At 38.4% G+C, this 22,151-nt stretch overlaps 2 protein-coding genes across 4 annotated transcripts in view; one reads left to right on the forward strand and one right to left on the reverse strand.

Annotated features, from left to right (window-relative positions):
- Positions 1–5: 5 nt before the first annotated feature.
- The window catches only part of LOC101860037 (coiled-coil domain-containing protein 173), a 32,235-nt gene continuing 10,089 nt past the window's right edge, over positions 6–22,151 (forward strand). The window contains exons 1-3 of one of the 2 annotated variants that reach the window (XM_035971426.1): positions 6–1,015; positions 20,869–21,095; positions 21,730–21,903. In XM_035971426.1, the coding sequence (XP_035827319.1) occupies positions 913–1,015; positions 20,869–21,095; positions 21,730–21,903 (504 nt within the window). In that variant the 5' untranslated portion in view covers positions 6–912. Of the gene's footprint in view, positions 1,016–19,169; positions 19,319–20,868; positions 21,096–21,729; positions 21,904–22,151 lie in introns of those variants that run through there. The other variant, XM_005104768.3, reaches the window with a different exon arrangement.
- Positions 7,557–19,036, reverse strand: LOC101859658 (pyridoxal phosphate phosphatase PHOSPHO2). 2 transcript variants are annotated; one of them, XM_005104766.2, is made up of 3 exons: positions 18,987–19,036; positions 14,303–14,494; positions 7,557–9,599 (listed from the first exon to the last, which is right to left on the reverse strand). In XM_005104766.2, the coding sequence occupies exons 2-3, from the start codon at positions 14,491–14,493 to the stop codon at positions 9,002–9,004; spliced, it is 789 nt and encodes a 262-aa protein (XP_005104823.1). In that variant the 5' UTR covers position 14,494; positions 18,987–19,036; the 3' UTR covers positions 7,557–9,001. The 2 variants fall into 2 exon arrangements, with proteins under 2 accessions (XP_005104823.1, XP_005104824.1); XM_005104767.3 differs by lacking the exon at positions 18,987–19,036 and adding an exon at positions 18,774–18,945.

The following is a 22,151-nucleotide window of genomic DNA, read 5'->3' on the forward strand; positions in this document are numbered from 1 at the left end:
TCTGACTGGTGTTTGGGTGACTGCATGTAATGTTTAGTTAGACCTAGGCCTGATGCGCAACGCGCGTGAATGCTGTAAAACATTAGACAGGCCTCTAGATCCCAAGTAACCCTTATCGGCTGCGCTCGAAGAACTTATATTCTTATAACGTACTTGTTCAATGAATCACAAGAGAAATGTTTCTCTGAATGTAGAGATCTATGATTCTGATGTCGTCCATGAATTTGCGGTCGGAGTGGTTGCTTAGAAAGCCACGTGGCTGAGCCGTAGTCTCTATGATTATCTCTATCTCCAACAGTTTACTCTTACAATGCTATCTGTTCCCGACATTTTATAGTTCATATTCATTACATTGAGTCTGTCTTTCTCTCCCCCCCCCCCCAACGCCTTTGTATTCTTAACCGCTGTCGGGGAATCCTTCACAAAACAGTCACATTATCGGCCAAAGTGACCTCCACCCCAAAGGGAGGTCACTAGAATATCAAGGCAATAAAATGATTGCGTCCCTTTCTCCCTTTGCAAAGGTACATGTAAACGCTCGCTCCGTCTAGACACACGCTAATGAGTCCTCCCGAGCACCGTGAGTTTAGGCAGAGACTACTGTAGCTGAATAAGGAAATTTAAGACTCATTACACGATTTTATATCCACCTCCAATGGGACGAAGCATTGAAGAATCTAACAGGCCATGTTCATGGACTTGTCTTTAGGGATTCAAATAGGGGTTCCAGGGCACTGGACTTGAGCATGAGACTAGCTGAACCTGCAGAGTGGCCCCCTTTGATATTGACAGATCCCTTGCTTAGAAAGTCACAGTGTTATAGGCTACATAATTGTAACAGGAAAAATTATAGGAGTAGAAAAATAGCACTAAAGACAACCCAGCTTTTTGAAGTTCCTTTTCATTTTTATTATGTTTCTGTATGATTTTTTTTGTGTGGAATTACTTAATTTTAAAATTATAAGTGTTGCTACTTCAGAATCCCATGGTGGAATATTGTTGATCTGGAATTCAGGTATGTTAAATTACAAGCCCATTTTATTTCATTGTTCTGCTAATTGTGATCGGCTGCTGGATCTCTGTCTGTGTCCTGTTCATGAAAACACTTTAGAAACTAAAGTAGTGGACACTGGTAACGAATATATACCCTTTTTGTTTGTGCACTCTGTTCTAATCTACACCATAAATGAGGTTGAATTCCATTTCTGTTTCTGTATCTGAATGTTCATTGAGTTACTCTTTCCCATGTGCGGTGGATCCTTCTTATTTTTTTGGCATCTATTAGTTGTTCAGCAATTCTTGTATGGTTTTCAAATTTCACATTTTGCTTTATTCTATTGCCACTTTATGTTTTCAAGATATAAATATAATAATGTACAGGGTGATCCCAAAAAAAATTTACAACTTTTTTTCTAAATATCTCACGCAAATGTTGTTCTAGAAAGATGAAACTTGGAACAGATAAACTTCATTCAAAAGGAATTTGTTTGACATAAAATTCATACAGAAGAAACTTATTTTGGGAACGGAAAAAGCATAAAGAAAAAAAAACACCCATAAATGTAAAATGCGCCAATTTAATAATTTTAAAAAAGGCACTCTTGCAAGGAAAGTCATGAGACAATTTATTTGATTTTCGTCTTCTTTTTCTCTATAACATTTAATTGTTCCAACCTTGTGACATTAAACAATATTTAATTTCTCTTAGGGAGTTAAAGAACTAACATTTTTGTTCTGGAATTTCTAAAACAATTGCTCCACATGTCCTCCTTTGGACTCCAAACATCTTTTAACGCGTCGTTTGAAATGCTCGATGACCGTCAAACACAGTTCCCGCAGACTGTTTCTCACTTCATCACCGATTGCTTGTTTCATAATTTCAATGTTTTCAAACTGGTTTTGAAATATCTTGTCCTTCAGATAGCTCCACAAGAGAAAGTCAGTTCAGGAGAATGCGGAGCTCAAATGTGTTCACTTCTGCGACTGATCACATGATCTCCAAAGTGGTCAGCTAGCCATGTCATTGATCTGACAGAAACATGTGGATTGACCCCATCTTGCATGAACCACTGGTCTTGGCGATCCAAGTGCCGGTGTCTCCCCAGATCCGTCCAGAATTTCATCAGCACCTCGATATATATATCGGTCTGTGTTCACAGTTGCAACATGTCAGTCCGCGTCTTCAAAAAAAAAAGGACCCTCCAAACCATGAGTGCTGAAAGCCAGCCGCACTGTATCCGTATGGAGTGGCTTCTGGAGAGGGTAGGGAGGTGGGTGGAATGCCCAATTGCCAATAGAGAGCATCTTTGGAGTTTACATATCCTGAAAGTTGAAAATGCGCTTCGTCACTGAACTAGATGTCATCTAAGAAACTCTCGCCTTCTCCAAGGCGGTCGAGGAACCACGGACACATTGCCATCTTCTGTCCTCGGTCAGTCTCGCGAAGCATTTGCCTAACATGAATATATGGTATGGGCGTAAGTTAAGATCTACTTTTAGAATACGGACTGTCGATATGTATGAAAGTCCTAGTTGCAGGCATCGTCTGCGGACAGATGTCTCATTAGATTCAGCGACTGAGTTCTGCACCCTGACGATGTTTAGAGGGGTTTGAATGGTGCGCGTTCAACCTGAAGCGGTCGCTTTTTCTGGAGATTTTTTGTTTTGATTTTTTATACACCCAAACTGGCGGAACTTTTTTTACCCATAACATCAAAGAAGGTCTTCATGGCCCTTTAGCATTCTTCCCATGCCTTGAGCGGAACTTACGAAATATCAGGGATGGTGATTTTGTGGAGAGGTCATGTTCAGACAGCCACAAAAAACAACTGTGTCACGGCTATTTTTGTGTTTGTTAAAATACATGAACGATGTTTTTAGTTTTGTTTTAGGCTTAAGCGGCAAAGAAAGTGAAAGTAGAGTAAATCTAGAAAAACAAGGCAATCGGATTGATTTTAGTGCCTTGAAAACTTCGAAGAAAAACTAGATCTAGACCATAGATTTACTATAAATTTACTATGGGTAAATCAAGTGCAGATAAGTCTCAATCAGATGAAGAATATATGTTTTCTCTGCACTTTCCTTCATCTTCCTCTCTAATAATATTGAAAGAACATTTTAAGTAAAATCTAAGCGAAATTTCATATCCCTTAAATAGTTTGGGCACAATGCGTGTCTAAAATTAGTGTGTCGAGTTCAGACCGATTTTTCCCTCCGGCTCGCGGCAAGCCAGGTGGACACTAGTGCACTGCTGCGGCAAAGCAGGGTGAATTGGGTTGAGTCCAAATTTTGAGAATTAAAAATTTTTTGGCACCCTGCCAAAACTCTATCAAAGATCAACTTTCAGCAATACCAAAAAGCAGTTTAATGTTATGGTCAAAGCTTACAATTTTCTTGCTTTTCATGATTCCTGATGGTAACATCACAACAAAAACTAGTTTTTGGTCTGTAAAAATAATAAAAAGTATACAAACAGACTAAAGTGGAGTGAATTGCTTGTGACACCAACAGTATGTCGCACTGTTCTTAATTTACTTTAGATAGCCCAAATACTGTAGTACAAATGTATATACCTTGGTAATGGAAAAGCTTCAGCCTGACTGACCACAGGTATGCTATTTTTTACAGTGAATTGTTATAGATAGATGTAAATTTTTGCTATGACAGTGACTGAAGTCCTTTTTCATTTGTGTCTTTTAGGTTACTGGTATTTGTGATATATTGATCATTTGAAGTATTAGTATTAGATCTAGTAGTATTTTTGTTTTGTTTTTAACTTACATTAAGATGTTTTTACAATTCTGACAGATCTGTCTCCTCTTTCTGCTTTTGCAGAGATATTTCTTCCATTCTCTAGTATAAGTATATTATAAGTCAATGAGAGAGGCGCCAGTATTTTTTTTTCTATCCTTTTGATGTTTTCAAGTTGTTTGCTTTTAAATGAATTTCACCTTTTGCTTTTTACAGATGTGTAAAGAACTATAAAATGTAATTGTATGTTATTGATATAGAGCACATGTAGGCCTACTGAACTGCTTTTTAAGAAAAGAACTGGATTTTATGAATTATGAAAATGTTTTCGGCAATGTTGCTTACTGAAAAATTACAAATTTTATTTGCTTTTCCAATTGCCAAAATGTGGTCTGTGTATTGTATTTTTACTTTCGAGTCATTTTACCTCTTTAGGCTGGTAATTGTGAATGACTCATCATCATATAACATTTTTGGGATTACTTATTACCATTATAACTGTGCTGGTCACTTCAGAAAACTTGTGAGTTATGTGAGATTATGTACAACGATGAGCTGTATAAACTTTCCTTGAGAATTTTTGCTTCATATTTTAAACAACTACAACATCTATGGTCCTTCTGAGCATTTTTTTGGTGCTAGGAACCAAGAAGTAATGAAAATATCTGTTGAAAGATGGTGCTTTTTCTTTCATTGTATATATATACAGCTTTGTGCAGCAGTAGCGGAGTAAGTTCCCTTTCACTTTCAGAAGTTTGAGCTCAAAGTCAAAGTCAAATATTTGCAAATCATTTTTCTCACCTTTCTGTAGAAGTAGAATAATATTTTCTTTCAGCACAGAGTCTGAACTGCCACATCTGGTGCATGCAAGAGACCCTAGTGGGGAGAATTTTTATAGAGTATCTGTCTTTCTGCTAAGATGTTGTATCCCTCTCAGTCCAAGTGGGCTCTGATAAACAGGGTCAACGCCCACCTCTTAAATGATCTAAATTGTGTTGTTAACGGTAACAGCATAAAAACACCTACATTAAAAACAAACAAAAACCAGAGTTCGTACAGGGGTCCACTTTTAAATTTGCAATGGTTCACAGACATACTATACTTATACACTGTGATTACCGTGTCTAATAATAAGATGCAATATTCAACATCAACACACAAGAGGGGAGACAGGGTTATAAAGTGTCTTTTTGACTTCTTACTTGTACTTTTTCTAACATTTTGCATGTGATGTAAATAAGTTTTGTATTGAAATGCTACATATCATTGAAGTATTCGTGACAGGGAACTTGTAACAATTGTAACATTCCTTCAGAATTAATGTTTACGAGTTTTTTCTCTGTATCTCTAAAGCTGACTTTTACCTTTATCATTTTATGATGTCTCTCTTTAAAATTTTATTGTCATGTGATTTGAATTTACAAGAAGACAGGCTTATATTTAAAGAATGTTTGCCATTGTCTTTTAAAATTTTAAATAGTGTGGGTTATTCTGAATTTTAAGTCTTCTGAAACTGTTCTACATAAGTCAGAGTTTGGTACTGAGCTGTCAAATCTTGTTGTGCCGCCTCCCCGTTGTACCGCCAGCCCCGCTTACAAGTTACTGCCAGATTTTGCCAATATACAAAAAGGGTCCCCTAAACATAGTATTTGCGCCTTTACACCACCGTCCCCCTACTGTCTCAGTTGTAGAGTCCTTATAAGGCTACTCTGTAAATCTACCCCACTGTACCGCCAATGAACTGGCCGCCAGAAGTACACAGTACACACTAGTGTAGACTGTATAATCAAAGTTCCTGGATAAAGCACAATATCTCATTACATAGCGGGAGAATATGGTCTCTGTGTTGTAATGGTTAGGTTGTTGGGCTGACAACCAAAAGTTTATGGGTTTGAACCCATCATTGACCTGTCATGTCTTTGAGAAAGTCATTTCACTCCAATTTTCCTCACTTTACCCAAGTGGGAATGGATACCAGACTGGCTATAGACAGTGAAAGATCTGGTCAGTCTGTTGGTATTTGAGCATGTAATTGGCTGATTGAGCTTGCACTGTATGAATGTGCTTCCTTTTCCAAGTGTTCTAGGGTCTGCTGGGGTCATTTTGCTCTTTGCCAGAGAGTGTGAGCTCTTGTACTGGGTTTTGTTTATTTTATTTTTTTAGCCCAAGCAGAATAACAAACAACTTGACAAGAGAGGAGGGATGCACCACATTGAAATTATAGGCTATTCTCATTGTTCACAGTTTTGGAATTGTCAAAAAATAAAATTTTCAGGCAATTTTTGGCATTGAAGTTTGCTGTGAGAGTTTCATTTATGGACAAAACATATAATTCGACAGTTTGCCCATTTGAGCAACAGTAGGAAATAGGCAGAATGTTAACTTAATCTTGGAGAAATGGTGAAACTGTATACGTTCAAAGCCCTTATCAACACTATTAGGTTATTTAAGAGGCAGGACCTTCGAGTTTAACATAAATTCTGAAAGGATAGAGCCAAATGGAAAATTCATGGTAGGTACCTTTCCCAAGAACATAACATCAGACCAAGCTGAGGCTCAAACCCTTGAACCGGCAATCTCACGATTATGGGTCCGCTAGCTTCGCTACAAGGCAACCAACGCCACCTCTTAATCTTGGCATAATTCCAGAAAAAAACCAGCAGTTTAAAACAATACATGATACACATAGGTATTTTAAACCACACCTCTCAACCTCAGAGCTTTCTTGTCGTATCTCCATTTTTCAACAGTGAAAATGTAAATTTTTCTAAAGTTCACTCTTTCTTATAAACTGTTTTCACTGTAATCAAAAATTGGGATATGACAAGAAAGCACTGAGGTCGCGACCTTACAAAGAAAAAGAACTTACAGTATGAATTCTGGGATTCAAAGTTCAAAGTGTACATAGTATAGTACAATTACAATGGGCCAGAACGGGAGCTCTGGACAAAGTTGACATTTTTTTCATTTATTTAATATCTAAATTAAAGGGATTCTAATATAGATCTAATCATAGGCTAAAAGAAAAAACAGACGTGGCAGACAATTTAGAAAAATAAAAACTCACAGCGCTGACATGTTTTTTCAGTAATCTCCCTAAAGATCAGTCACTTAAACCTGTGCCCACCATTTGGAGTATACTTGCCACAAAATCCTCAATTAAAACCATTATCAAGCACAAAGTTGGCCACAAATAAATCACAACAGAATTCTCATTCAGACCCCTCGTCATCATAATTTTCGTCTAGACAACTGGAAATCAAGCAACTCCTTATCTTTTTCCAAACCAATAAATAAAAGTTTGCAAAATTGAACTCACTCAATTATATAGCTGAGTGAGAAATCCTTCCATGATACAAACTAAAATTTAGGAATAACTTAAAAAGAATAGACATCTCACCCAAAGCCTGAGAACAAGTCATCTGTTTCAGTTACAGTCATACTACATTGTACTTAACAGAATCACTGTACAAAGTTTCTTGTAAAATTGGCATACAACAGAAACCCTTGAATTTTGTTTCCTTTTCTATCCTAAACAAATATCCTCTTAAAAGTTAAAAAACCTAATAGTGCTGATAGGGACATTAAACTTAAACCATTTCACCACCTAAACAGAGACTCTTAAGGACGCAAATTACCATAACTGAAACTGGCATCATAATATAAAGCTACCTGTAGTTCATGTTTATATGCATGTCTGAGTAATGATCTAAAATATTGTTCGTCGAGTTCTAAACAGTACAACATTTGGCAAATTTTTAAAAACCTGGATTAATATTCTTTTCTTTCAAATGAGCCAGACACGATTTTTATAATTGTCTGAATACATTTTATTTACAAAGTCACAAATTTACACACATACACTTCCATTTAATATTCATTATTGTCCAGTAATCACACAGCATACATATTGCACAAAGAGTGTTCATTTCAAGCAAAGCAAATTCTTCTCTAGTAAACTTGGATAACGAACAAGTCCTGCTAAAATAGGAAGTGAAATTCCAGCCAAAAACTTTCAGAGCATCATTACGTAAGTGTAAGAAAAGGCTGCTCTGCTCGTCAGTAGATCATATTACCCATGTGTGGAATCAGTAAAATTGGAAATATGAAGTCATCCAAATGTCTTAGAAATGTTGCGTCACTGTGTAGTCTGAGTAAATATATATACAAACAATAAACTCTGAGATGGCCATTTTGTATTATATAGTATTTCCCTGAAATACATTTCCATATATATGAATATGAGAAACAGAGCACTTAAACAGCAAACACATAATTACTATTAAAAAATTACACTCTGTAGTTTCTCTCCAGAATTTATACCACAATGGATTAACCTTCACTGTCACAAATAAAAAGCAAATTATTTTCTAAATAAGTTCATTTTAAATTTACAGACAACTAAATGTTCATGCTCTCTCTCACAATTTCCATGCAGAATGCATAGCAAATCAATAGAGATGGATTTCATCTATTTAGAAATTCTGTAGGACCAAGTGAAAATAAATTTAATTTATGCCGATACCCGAGATCCACATGTGGCAAAGTGGATGTGATTCTGAATATATAGAGGTTGTGCATTCATTTCCTCTTCATAATCAGGACACACAATCTTTGGGACAGACAATCTTTCACATTAATTTTTTTTTAAAGAGAAGAGCCTCTTTGGATAATACAGTAAACATCAACTTCTGACAAAAGACAACATGAGCAGTGGCAAGTGAAAACTGCAACAGCATGATTACTGCCTGGCCAAAAAATAGTGTGACAAAGACAGTGAACCTGGTAGAATTGGAACTAAAGAGTAAATTTTGATAGCTTTGCCATATTTTTTTCTTCACTTTTTTTTAAAGTGCTTGTTCTGTACAGAAAAAACAAGTGGAAGGAAGAGTTAACATTACATTTACAATGGAGGTAAGCTTTGACTGTACCAACATCGACGGTGCATTTTATCTGGGTGTGAATTCAGTCTCACAGGAGCAACGCAGAGTCAAGCTGTCTCAAAATAGTATTTTGAAAATATTTCATCAGCTCTGTACCACTCAATCATTTGTGAGGTACTAGGGACCTCCTATCCACTGGGAAAAAAATCCTTGAGCACACCACATCAAACCAATAACAGGACAAGCACTACTGCCATTTTCAGATCAGCTAAAGAATGCATCGAACAACAATGGAAGTCCAGGAGGTGTTTTCTCGTTAAAGAAGGCAAAAAATACTTAATTTCACACTGCTGGCAAGGTTACAACTGTTAGGAACTTTGGCCAGTTTTTACAAACGGAAGATTTCTCAAGTGCTGTAAAATATCCAGTCCACTGCTCCATGGCACAACAGAGGCCTCAAGCTTTGACCTTGGCACTGGCTTATTCTTCTCTGCCATTTTCTCTATCACTTTGTGAAGCTTGAAGCCAACTCGTGGCATTAAGAAGTCCTGTGGCCTTAGGGCCAGACCTGGACATAAATCATTAAATCCATCGCCAACATAAATGACGTGATGATATGTGACACCATGCTGCTGTCTTTCAGAGATGAACTCATTCAGTATATGCCCTTTACACAAATTGACAGTACTGAGGGGACACCAGTCTTGGGTGTGGTACTGTTCTATGATCAAGCAGCCATTGTCCTCAAATCTAGCAGGGTTTGTAAATGTCCGGAACAATGAAGACAACTGATTCTTTTTGAGAATATGGTCAATGAATACAGAGTTGGAGTCAGAGATAATAATGTGTTCGAACGATGTGCTTTTCCGTGTGAAGTGTAAGAGTTCTTGAATGCCCTCTGTCAAGCTAATTTCAGACATGCAGTTCAGAATGTTTTCTGGAGTACTCCCATTTCTGTGAAGATATCTGAGGATTGCAAAGATGATTTAGATCTAGAATCTAGTGTTTTACCAACATAACACACACTGGATAAGGGATTTGCAAAAACTTTAAATAGACCTATATTTAGCCACAATGAACATATCAAAACTATTTTACGGAAACATTTTTGTGACCTTTCATGTCCTTTCCCAACAGCTTTGCGGGTTACAATTGACAATTACAGTTGACTTTGTTTAATATGAACCTGTTTAAAACAAAATTCCTGTTAACACAAAAGGATTTCAAATCCCCACTTTTCCCCCTCTTTGTTTTATGCATTGCAGATTCTTAACACGATCAAAATTTCTAACAAATCTGATAAACACAATGGAATTTTGGGTTGTTTCATCGTTCCTCCCACCTAACTATCCCCCTTCCTTTTTTGCTCACAATAGACTATCCTTGTCAATAAATGTACATGTCACCCAACATGCATTCAATACGGTAAAACGTCTCATCAAATTTCTTGTACCCTATACTTATTCAGAAGGTGGTGAGAGAATGGTTTTGTTTTGCGGGACCAGGAGACGAGACATCGGGAAGCTGCCATCCCTTATCTAATCAGAACCTCTCTTTTTAGATTATCAATTTATCTTTATTGCAGCTATGACTTATAATAAATTCAGTGTTTCATAATTTGTATTTGTTTTTAAACTGAGTGGTAGCACAGAATACCACCAAGCAAACAGCTGCAACCTCCCTTGAAACTCAATCTGTGCAGTCAAGGCATCCATCTGAGGTTGACAAAATTTTCCTTTTTTTTAACTGCAAAAGGTTGGCAGCTCTGCATGTGTAATTAAATACTAAAAATAGGTCTAGCATCTGATCAGAAAAGTAAGAAAAGAGTCATCATCATCATCATTGCCTTTCTCACCCTGGGTCAGGATATAGGCCACGAACACTCTCCACCTTTCCCTATCCTGGGCTAGTCGCTTGATGTCACTCCACGTCTTCCCACTTTTCTGTACATCCATTTCTGTGACTCTTCTCCAGGTTCCACGAGGTCTTCTCCTTGATCTTTTACCCTATGGGTTCCAATCTAACACTTTTCTTGTTATGTAGCTGCTTGACTTCCTGAGAGTGTGTCCAATCCATTGCCAACGTCTTCTTCCCACCTCATCTCTGACCGGGCTCTGTCTGGTTCTTCTTAATACTTCCTCGTTGGTGATCCTGTCTGTCCATTTGATCCCCAGCAGCCTCCTCAGACACTTGTTCAAGAAAACCTGGATCCTCTTTATGCACCTATGGGATGCGTTCCACGTCTCACATCCATACAACTAGACTGACTTCACATTTGACTTGAAAATTCTAAGCTTTGTATGTAATGAGATATCCCTGGTCCTCCAAATCCTGCTCAAAGAAATAAATGCAGCCTGTGCCTTTCCAAAGCGGGACTTTATTTCAGCGCCTGTACCTCCCTGTCTGTCAATTATACTCCCAAGATAGCAGAAGGATTCGACGTCTTCTATTGCATTTCCTTGTACTGTGACCTGCTCCTTTCGCGGTGCATCTATCCTTAGGACTTTCGACTTTCCGGGGTGGATCCTCAATCCAACAGACTCTGATAGGCTGTTAAAAATTGTTGTCTTTGCTTGCATCTGTTCCTGATGTGTGCCAGAAGCGCCAAGTCATCTGCAAAGTCCAGATCGTCCAAATATGTCCATGGGGTCCACTGTACACCGTTTCTGTGTCCTCTGGTGATTTCCTTCATCAGCCAGTTGACTGCCAATATGAAGAGGAACGGTGATAATAAACATCCCTGTCTCACACCAGTCTTGATGTCAAAGTTGTCAGTGAGCTGGCCATCATGTACAACCCTGCAACTGGTCTCTTTGTACAAGCTCTCGATGAGAGTCACCAACTTCTGTGGGATTCCGTGGTGTCTCAGTATCTTCCATAGGGTTGCTCGGTCTATACTGTCAAAAGCCTTCTCATAGTCAAGGAAGTTAACGATCAGCTGGGAGTTCCACTCCAGGGACTGTTCCACAATAATCCCCAGCGTGGCAATCTGGTCAGTGGTTGAGCGATTTTTCCGGAAACCAGCCTGTTCATCCCGTAGTCTTGGATCCGTTGCTGTCTTGATTCTCTCCAGAATGATTCTGTTGAAGACCTTACCTGGTATTGAGAGAAGAGTGACCCCTCTGTAGTTGCTGTAGTTGCTGAGATCCCCCTTTTTGGAAGCTTCACAAGGTGTACTTCTTTCCAATCTTTTGGGAACTTGTTCTCATTCCAGATCCTGGTAAACAGTTGGAGGAGGATGACTGACGTCACATTGGCATCTGCTTTTAGGGCTTCAGGTGGAATCTGGTCAGGACCGGCTGCTTTACTTTGTTCAGCTTCTTAATGGCATCCAGAATCTCTTGTTTTGAAGGAGCATCACAGCAGATTGGTAACTCATTTTTTGCTGGCAGGATGTTTGGTGGGTTACTCGGTGGTGGTCTGTTCAGGAGACTGTTGAAATGCTCTACCCATCGTTTGGACTGGGCTTCCTTTCCAAGAATTGTTTTCCCCTCTTGATCCTTTACTGGTACTTCAGGTTTCCCGTATTTTCCAGGAAGTGTCCTCGTGGTCTGGTAAAGGATTCGCATGTGCCCTCCTACCGCTGCTTCCTCTGCCTTCTCCGCCAGCCTATTCATGAATTCTTCCTTGTCTTTTCTTAGTGATTTCTTGACATCTTTAGCTGTTGTCCTGTACTTCTCATATGCATCTGCTCTTGATCCTCTTGTTCTACTTGCATTCGCTTCTGCCTTCAGCTGTCTTCTTATCCTAATTAAATCCAATGAGTGTTGGCTAATCCATTTCTTGTGCTCCCATTTCTTCACACCAAGTACTTCTTGACAGGTTGATGTAAAGACTTCTTTGACCTTGTTCCAGTGTGTATCCACCTCCCTGTCTTCCTCACCAAGATCTGCCAAGGGTTGGTGTTCTGGTTCCATGCTTTTTCAGACGAAGCTTGAGTTTTGCTAACAGCAGATGATGATCTGATCCAACGTCTGCCCCTCTGTACTTTGACATCTTCCAGTGAACGCCTGAACCTACGAGAGATACTAAAATTATCGATCTGATTCTCTGTCCCTCCATCCAGTGATACCCAAGTAGCCTTGTGGATCCTCTTATGGGGAAAAACAGAGCCTCCGATGACAAGACTGTTGAAAGCACAGAGGTTTGCAAATCGCTCACAGTTCTCATTCATTTGTCCCAGGCCATGTTGTCCCATGATTCCCTTGTAACCTACGTTGTCCTGACCAATCTTGGCATTAGCATCTCCAATTATGATGTTGACATCTTTCTTTGGCAGTTTGTCGATGACCCCCTGGAGCCGGCAGTAAAAAGCATCCTTGTCATCATCCGAAGCATCGTTTGTTGGGGCGTAGATCTGTACAACGTTCATGTTGATGCTCTTACTTCTGGTAGTGAACGAAGCCATGATGATCCTCTCCCCGTGTGGTTCCCATCCTCTAAGTGACTTCTGCCCATACTTACTCAAAATAATTCTAACTCCCTCCGCATGGTGCTTGTCTTCCCTCCCAGAATATAATATTTGTTCCCCCGAGCTGAGCTGCTTCTGTCCAGACTGTATCCAGTGGGTTTCGCTGACTCCTAGTATGTGCAGCCTGTATCTTTTCATCTCTTGTGTCACTTGAGAACTCTTTCCTGCTTCATACATAGTGTGAACATTCCACGACGCAATCCGGAGAGACTTGTTCGACAGAGAAGGTTTTGGGTCAGAAGAGTCCTTTCGGCTATGTCCGCTGTCCTTCATTGTTCCTGCTGATGCAGAAGCTCCTCCGTCTCCCAAGATGGAAAAATTATAAGGCATGTTTGTTCGTGTCTCCATAACTTTTCTTTTTTACTGGGTCAGGTAGTTGGACCTCCGCAAACTATCATTTTTCGGGAGACCAGACCTATGCACCTTTAGTCGCCTCTTACGACACGCAGTATCACGGCAAGTGTATTCTTTACTCCCCCATAGTAAAACTATGGGGCCCCCCACCTGCGGGGGCAAAGAAAAGAGTAGCATCTCCTTTTTTTGTTCTTTTCATACAAACCTTGCTTAACACAACATATCTAGAACACAAAGAAATTCTCTGGTGTGGAGATGTTTTAAGTTATAAAACTTTACTACTCACGTTATTCCAGTATTAATTTTTTAAAACCATGTATATAGCAACATTTAGTTCAGCCTTGACTTGTGCACATAGGCACTTGGAGAAGCCTTCAAAGTATTCACCCTGTGTGCCAGCTACACCAAACACAATGTGTTCAAACACAAGCTTTAAAGTTGCAATGATTTTTCAAAATATTAAACAAACTATAAAAGAAATCCAACAGCAAATGACAAACCTCAAACACTAGCAATTAAAACAGTCAAGCATGATCTGTCAAAATCTCACAACGTTGGTGCTTTCAAACTGTGAATCATATTTTGTGTGCGACTCATTATGGCTCCTATTTGTGACAATAATGGGTCATTATTTTTAACTGTAACATGTAAAACATTTAGTAAATAAATAAAGGTCGCATTTTTGTCTTTGAAAAAAGAATTGGAAGTCAGATGTACGTTAAATTAATGATTACATGACACAGACTGTTTGGTGTTCCCATAAGGAATTTTCCCCCCATTTTCAAATCATCTGAAGATCTGAAATGATTGAGAATATAGAAAGAGCAAAGCATGGAACACTTACTTGAAAATTTCACCCATATAATTCGTCCAACCATCATCTTGATACAAACTGGATATTTCTTCTGGTAGTTCCCCATTTGGTGCCAATTTTCTTACATATAAATCACTGTTTTCATCTACAAGGGTGTGGTCGAAGTCAAATACCATCAGCACTTTCTGAGCTACAACACTGCGTTCATTTTCTTCGGCCATCCTGACAAAAGATAAGAAAAATATATATATCTTTATTAAATGAACACATTCAATATTTTTGGGCTCACGTCAGTGACAAGAAAACTAAGGAAAAATTTGAAAGAAAACTTTTATGACTGAATGAGATTTCCAAATTTTGAAACTTCAAACACTACTCATATATGTATATATATATGTAGATGTAATAAACAATATCACAAGATAGATATAGACCATAGAGCACCCTCAAGCAGCTCCTTTACAATAAACTCCAGCAAGTCTAGCTTTCCAACAAACCTAAGCTTCCAAAATAGCAGCAATGAGCCTTAATTTTTTATGTGGCAAACAGAACCATTGAAACTCTGAGGACGGAGGTATGGGTGACACAATCATTTTTATAAATAAATTTATAAACCTATTCTCTAGCATTTTGGAACCAGTCGTGCACAGATATCTCCAACATGTCCGAGGTTGACAAATGGGTTCGACACATCCACAATTCAAGTAAAGTGCGATAATGAATGGTATAATTGTCGGAAAAATAAATCGCTACCATCGTGTTTGTTTGTTTGAGTAAAGAGAAGCACACCGACACAATAATGGTCATTTGGTACTGGGAAAAGTAAGACAGACAGAAACAACAGAGGGAAAATAAAGAAGTAGGACCTACCAATGGCCCTCTCTACCATCATAAAAAGTACCTGTTATCAAAAAGGATAGAAGAAGGATGGATCATTAAGGAAAATAGTGCTGCTGATCAGTGATACAAAGAAAATATAGTAGCTCAGTCAGGGAATGGCAAATTGTTCCAGCTATCCATGAATTCAAGTTCAGTGTGTTCAAGTTATCTGTGCTTGACTACAATTAAAATGGAGTCCGCTTAAACAGAATATGGTTAATCTGAAAAGAGCAGTAAACCGAAAAAAAATAAATCCCCGAATTTTTTTCTGTTTGACCTTGTCAGAACAGTTGTTGTTGTTATTGATCCAGCAACAGCTGGGCTCTCACCGTCCTGTCCAATGCCATGTAGTGCGACCTTGTCAGAAAACTATTAATTAGCTAAAATGCTCCCCTTTCTAAACCGAAAAGAGTTTCAATGGTTTTGTCGTCTCAACCCTCAGAAAACGCAAATCACAAAGTCATAGTACACACTTCAAGATGGCAAAACAGGAGAAAGAGACATGAAAATGCATTTGTATTGAATGCAGACCAGAGGCATCGCCAGAGTGCTGTACTGTTTGCCTACGTGTATCACATACATCAGTAGGCCTACATACTAATTTTTTTTTTTTTTTTTTTTTTTTTTGAAGTGACGCAAAGATGGAGGTATGTTGGGAGAACTTCGGTTGGTCATGCATAGACTATTGTCTGGAATAGCAGGTTACATATATAAATATACATATATATATATATATATATATATATAAATATATATATATATATATATATATATATATAGGCCCTTAACATGAGCACAGTGCTTTTCATGACATCATTGGCATTGATGAGCTTTCTTACTCACTCCTCTTCTCCTCTTCTCTACTTTTCCGTCTGTGTTCTGTGTGATTGTTTGGCAGAAGCAAGCCAACAATATCGATAAGAAAACATATTGAGCACAGCCTGCAGCTCAAAGACAAGAGTTACTGAAAGGGAAGATGAAAAAAACTTTCATACATGAAATTTGCCGCAAGCATGACACTCTCATCCATACATTGTCGAAAATCATCGCAATATGTGCAACAACCTAAAAATTACTGAAAATCTGACGTTCTCTCAGATTTTGGTTTAAGTGGACTTCATGTACAGTCCATGCTGGCTTTAACACTTTGCCGTCACATCTCGCCGATCAACAAGCAGGCCAAACTTCCTCTCGCGTCATAAAACGCTGATCGGTGATGTTTACCGCCCAGTTTCTTTGGATTTCCCCCAAATGCCAGTGATGGCAAGGGTTTTTACTTATGAGCCTTGTGATGGCAAAGTGTTAAGCACGGTCATAGGGAGAAAGCATAAGCATGCTTAACTCTGAGGCGTGCTTAGTGCAAAGTAGACATAATCCAGAGATTTTCATGTAGAAAATTTCCTGAGTTATTTCCCTCTGTTTGTAATTTTATTAAGTTGTGGTCGCGCAAAAGTGTGCGCTGTCCTTTTTGCCCGTCATGGTAGTTTTTGTCTGCTTGTTTGTTTTGTGGTCGAATGGGAAAGGGGCAAATATGAAATCGCAGCCAGCCCCACTTTCTCCTCTCCCCGACTCTCTTTGTATTTTTTTCGTAAGTGGGTGACTTTGCCCTGGGCAAGATCCTATGTCCATGTAGGCAGCTGTGTGCATCTCTCTGCCTTCCTCTCCGGAAGTGAGTGCGTGTGTGTCTCCATCACTTGCGTTCTTTGTGTTTCTCTTTGCTGCAGTGTAGACTGTGTTCGAACTTCGATGGGTCATCATGAAAGAATTGACTGTTTTGTAAATGAAGCGTGCCCAAAGCCAAAGTTACCGTACTTAAAGGCGTGTTATTTCATGTAGCAAAAATTCTGTAAGAGCCATTTAGTGTGCTTGGGTCTGAAACGTCAACGTGCTTTATGCCACCGTGTTTAAAGCTGGCACGGACTGTACTTTACTCCAATCTGCCAGGATGACATGCTTCATGGCATTCGCATTTACCTCCTTTCACCAGAACAATACAAAGTGAGTTGTTTTTATTTATATTCTTATTATTTTCAGCACAAGGACTTGTCTACACTACTCCTGTGGAAGGGTTCCAGATGCTGGTTTAGTTTTTATGTTCTGATCTTTCTTGGTCAAGCTAACTAATACCTGTCGCCTCCCGCACTTGAGAGCTGGCCCGCCCGTTAGTGATTTTACTCGCCTTGCGCGCTCAGCGGAGTGAGAGAAGGAGGCGAGTTTTGTCGCCAGGAGTGCTCAGTGACAGGGGCCTTATGATGCCCGAAACGAAAAAAACGGGTGAGAATAGTAGGCTGTTGTTATTCTCACCCGGGGTGAGAATAATATCCAGTTTAAAATCCTCACTCCGTTTGCCTTTAAACTTTAACTCATTCGCTACGCCGAGCCATGGGGGGCAGCGCGGCTAAAGTTCCGTCAGTACACTAAGCCGCCCCCGGCGGCTCAACAACCGATCTTCAATTTAAGCTTAGATTCTATTCCAATCCACAAATCCATGTGAAAATAAAGGTCAAAATATAATGTTGACTTCCGGGTCAAGCACTTCCACTGAAAATTGGAAATTTAGATTCAGTTTTGAAACCTGATTTCGTAGTTTGTTCGACTTTGTTTTATCGCGATGCCAAAATTATAATAGCCCGGACACCAGTCTTAGTAATTTTACACAACAAAATCTATCATTATTTTGCCCACTAAAGAAATGTAGGACTCTTTTTTTATAATATTGATACGATTGGACTCACATTGCCAATGCACTGTTATTGAGAAATCAATATTTTTGAGTGCTAGATCTAGATCTAGGTCTAGATCTAAATTGTCAAAAAAAAATTTCTCCCCAAAATCACTACTTTTTGATGAAATTACACAAAAAGTGCCACTCAAGACATGTATAGGTTTATTCCAAATGTAATTCTAAATAATTCCATATAAGATACGAGTGGGGTTTTCTCTGTTTGTGATCGTTTTTCAAGAATATAAATTTTTTTCTCAATATAATATGTTATGATCCAAATGTACAAATATTATAGAATGAACGTAAATAACTGCAAATTTTTCAATTTTTTCCAGTTCTAGATTCTTATTAATTTATGATTATTTTGATGTATCATTTGACTAGATTTCTCTAGATCTAGAATCTAGGTGCAAACATATTTATTGAGTTTCTTCACCAAAGATTATTAATTTTTTATTTTCAAATTTTATCCGCATCCAATCAAAATTGTGTTGCATAATCGTCTCTTACAGGAACCAAAGTTGAAAAATACATAAATAAACTAAAAACATTACAGATGTATTCTACAAACCATACTGAAAATATTGGTATATAATACGTTGATATTATTTGAATTTGTGGCCCCAAAGACTTTTTAACTGCTCGCTAGTCATCATCTCATTCGCCCTCCCGAAAAAAATTCGTCCACAAGCCGAAAATAATACGTAGCGCATGATGAGTTAACTTCAACTTGGAAATGGAAATCCTGCCGCTTGCCACCAATGGAACACTTCTTCTGACAATATGAGACTGGTTCTCTTTCACCATTCAGCTGATTCGATGGAATCTTATTCTTTGCTTCTACTAGATATCTAGTCTAGTCTTAGTATAGATCTAGAGTGAAGACTATTACTTAACTCTTAGGATCTACTGTTACTGTCACTGTCAGTACTGTCACGATCCCGATGCACTTGCCGTTGCCTCTACTCAACTGTTCATCAATTCAGACCATGATTATGAACCAGCCGCAATCCCCCGTCGGCTTCTCTTTTATTAGATCTCGTCTAGAATCTAATTCTTTTTGTTGTTTTTCTTTGGATGAAATACGTGGTAGACCTAGGCCCTACTCACCTACTGTCAGTTTGATTACAGTTTGTTTACACTTGACGGACACTGTTCCCCCAGGCCGGCCAGGCACAGAGGCAGCAATGGTAAAATAAAAACAACTCAATGTTTACTTCATTTTCGTTTCGCTTTTATTTGACATTCAGAATTTTATAAAGGCAAAGGAGGAAACGACGTCATTGGTTACATTCGATTGTTTGCCTGGTAACAGCTTCCTCGGGGTTCATGATGGCGAACTGAGCATTGCTTCTGCTACGATAAAATTTTGTAATATATTGTAACCTCTGAGTTCATCATGGCCACTGTGATGCATGGAAGGCGCAAAGGGCAACAGAGGGGTAAGATGACAGCTAAAATAAATAAATTTCTATCTATATTTCGGTTGAGTCCTGTAATTTAGTACTCTGGTCTGATAGCAATTATGGCTTGTTGATTGATACGACTCTATTTCACACCACAACAAAACAAAATTCATTTGCTGGCACTGTCCTTTGGCCCGACTTCTAACAGGCATTCAATTGATTCCTTTTATGCTACTGTAGAAAAATTATAGGTGGTTTGACAGCCCGTACAACTTGAAACACTAGATCCATCAATATATTATCATGCCAATGCTTCCTTTACTTTATATCAATCATATTATTTATTATTACATGTCATTCATAGGCCTACTTTATCGCTGCCTTTGCTTTCTAATGTCTGCATTAGGTTTAGATTTATATTTACTATCACATTCTTTTATACTACTGGTGTTCCACGTTAGATTCCTAGGAGTTAAACTCCAATAATTTCCTTTGCCAAATGCCGCGCATCTAATCAATGAGTCTTAAAGCTCGCCATCGATTTACATTGACATTGAGATATATATTTATCTTGTCTGATACATACTTTGATTATATGGCCTCTTCATTCTATTTTTCTCTGAGTGGACAAAATCTGAAGTAATTTTGTTAGTGACTTCTATTTTTTGGTTTCATTATTCATCTCAAGATCTTTATGAATTGCCCAGCCTTTGAGCACCTGCTGAAGCTCGTTCTGTTTTGGAAAGTATAAAACTTGCTTCATTTTCTGGGCCAACTGCACAAATATATACCTCCATTCAAGTCCTAAAATTCGAACTTTTAAAAGGGAGCAGTATGTGTAACACTGCTGTGGAAGTATTGAAGGAGAATACTATATGAATTTCAGAGGATAATGAAGCAAGGATGCGTGCAATCAGACTTCTTTAAAGCATGTTGATATATTTTTTTTAACAGCTATTTCTTGGAAGGAAATTAAATCAATTGAGGTAGTATTTGAAGAAGCCCATATAAAACGATCAGGAAAAGACAAATGCCATTTCTGGGACACATGAATAGACATATATTATAAAGGCCTTCAACATCTACATTTTCATTGACAAAATTAATGGCAAACAAAGCAAGGGTATGTAGACCCAGAGCAACTTAATTGGAGACCCTTAACACTTTGCCATCACAAGGCTCGTAATAGTAAGAACCCCTGACATCAAAGGCAAAGGCATTTTGAGAAAAATCCCCCAAAACTGGGTGGTAAACATTGCCGATCTTCGAGATGTGACGGCAAAGTGTTAGCAGATGGGTGGCAGGGAAAGTTCAGGATCATACATTTTTTAGAAAGCATCTGATCAAAGGAACAAATGGAGATTCATGATGGCAGATCAGGCACTTGATGATGATGATGATTTTGAAACAACACTCTAATCAGTGTAGGCCTATTTGTTAAGTAAATGCTAATGCTAGCCTGTGTACTTTGTCATGTTGAATGTTTCAACAAAAATGTAGAAAATGAAGTTTGTAGCTTAATTACTTATTTTACTGGCTGCTGATCATAAATTTGACCCTTAGAACCAATATTTTTCAAATTGCAGTTGACTCTGGAGGCCCTAAAAATGTTGGGAGAGGTACAATGATGCTTCCAGATGGCACAGATTTGCGCCAGGTCACTGTGCTCAGTAAGGCTGATTGGGAGAGGATTGAGCAGGAACTAAATCGAAAACAAATTCAAGATGAGATGGTGCGCAAAATTCGTGAAGACAGAGAGGAACAGAAAAGGAAATCTAAAGAGATTATCAAGAATTGGGGCAACACCATTGCAGTAAGTAAATTAAAATTATTTCTTCTTTAAATGATTACTCTGAGTTGCAATGAATTCTGTTTTTGAATATATGGTTTCATTTGTAATGGTAAATACAATTAAGCTTTAGTAGCTCAAATTTTCTTTATTAAATCTTCTTAACATGTGTTGACCCCATTAAATTTGGAAAAAATTATTGTTCTGAAACCAAAAATTCATTGTATTAATAGACTGAGAGATACACATGCATGTGGTCAGAGGAAAAATTTGTATTCTGCTCTAACATACCAGATACCATTTTGACAAAAGAATTTTTAGGTAAACTTAATCCCAGTTCAGTTTAGTAAAAATGCCACTTTCTAAGACTTTGGAGATTGCTTCTAAACATTCTCAATTTCTTTGATGATATGAATAATAACAGTCAAACCGAAGAAGTTGAGATCTTTAAAAAAAGCGGGGCCACTTTTAAAAGAAAAATATTATGCAATGATAAGAGCCTAGTCATTTAGAATTACATCACAGGTGCATACCTTTATCTGTACGCATTGATGTAGAGGAAATTGAATTAATATAAATTTCTAAACTTGTTGATCTGCACTAAGTTTCAATCAAATTCCACAATGATGTAAATTTTACAAAATGCTGAAAATCTCAGGGCCAAAGGCAGAGGAAACTGGAAGCCCGGAGAGTCAGAGAAGAAAAGGAAGAAGAGGAAAGGAAACAGATTGACCTTGAAGAAGCCAAGTACCAAGCTCAACAACGAAAAGAGGCCATTGAGAAGGCAAAAACACAACAGTATTACCAGACTGACCGAGTCAAGAACTTCCATGTAAGGCCAGTTAACCAGTATAACATAAGCTTTCTTTAGTTTCTTTCTTTTTGATGATTGCATATTTTTATATATTCCAGCCTTAACCCTCATCCTGCGGGAGCCGGGTTTATGTAGCCCGATAAGCCTATTTCGGCACCTCGCCTGCGTTCTGGTCCCGAGTCAGTGTAGCTCCTGGCTCAGCGCACGCGCAGCGCACATCCTCTTACGTGTCATTCGGGTCCCGAGTCGGATCCCCATTCACGCAG

This window comes from Aplysia californica, unplaced genomic scaffold, assembly GCF_000002075.1.
Source record: "Aplysia californica isolate F4 #8 unplaced genomic scaffold, AplCal3.0 scaffold00435, whole genome shotgun sequence".
Classification (NCBI taxonomy): domain Eukaryota; kingdom Metazoa; phylum Mollusca; class Gastropoda; order Aplysiida; family Aplysiidae; genus Aplysia; species Aplysia californica.

Coding starts and splice junctions, on each gene's coding strand:
- LOC101859658 (XM_005104766.2), bottom strand. CDS start 14,493: ATGGCCGAAGAAAATGAACGCAGTGTTGTAGCTCAGAAAGTGCTGATG. Junction 9,600..14,302: donor TATATGGGTGAAATTTTCAA/GTAAGTGTTCCA, acceptor TGCAATCCTCAG/ATATCTTCACAGAAATGGGA.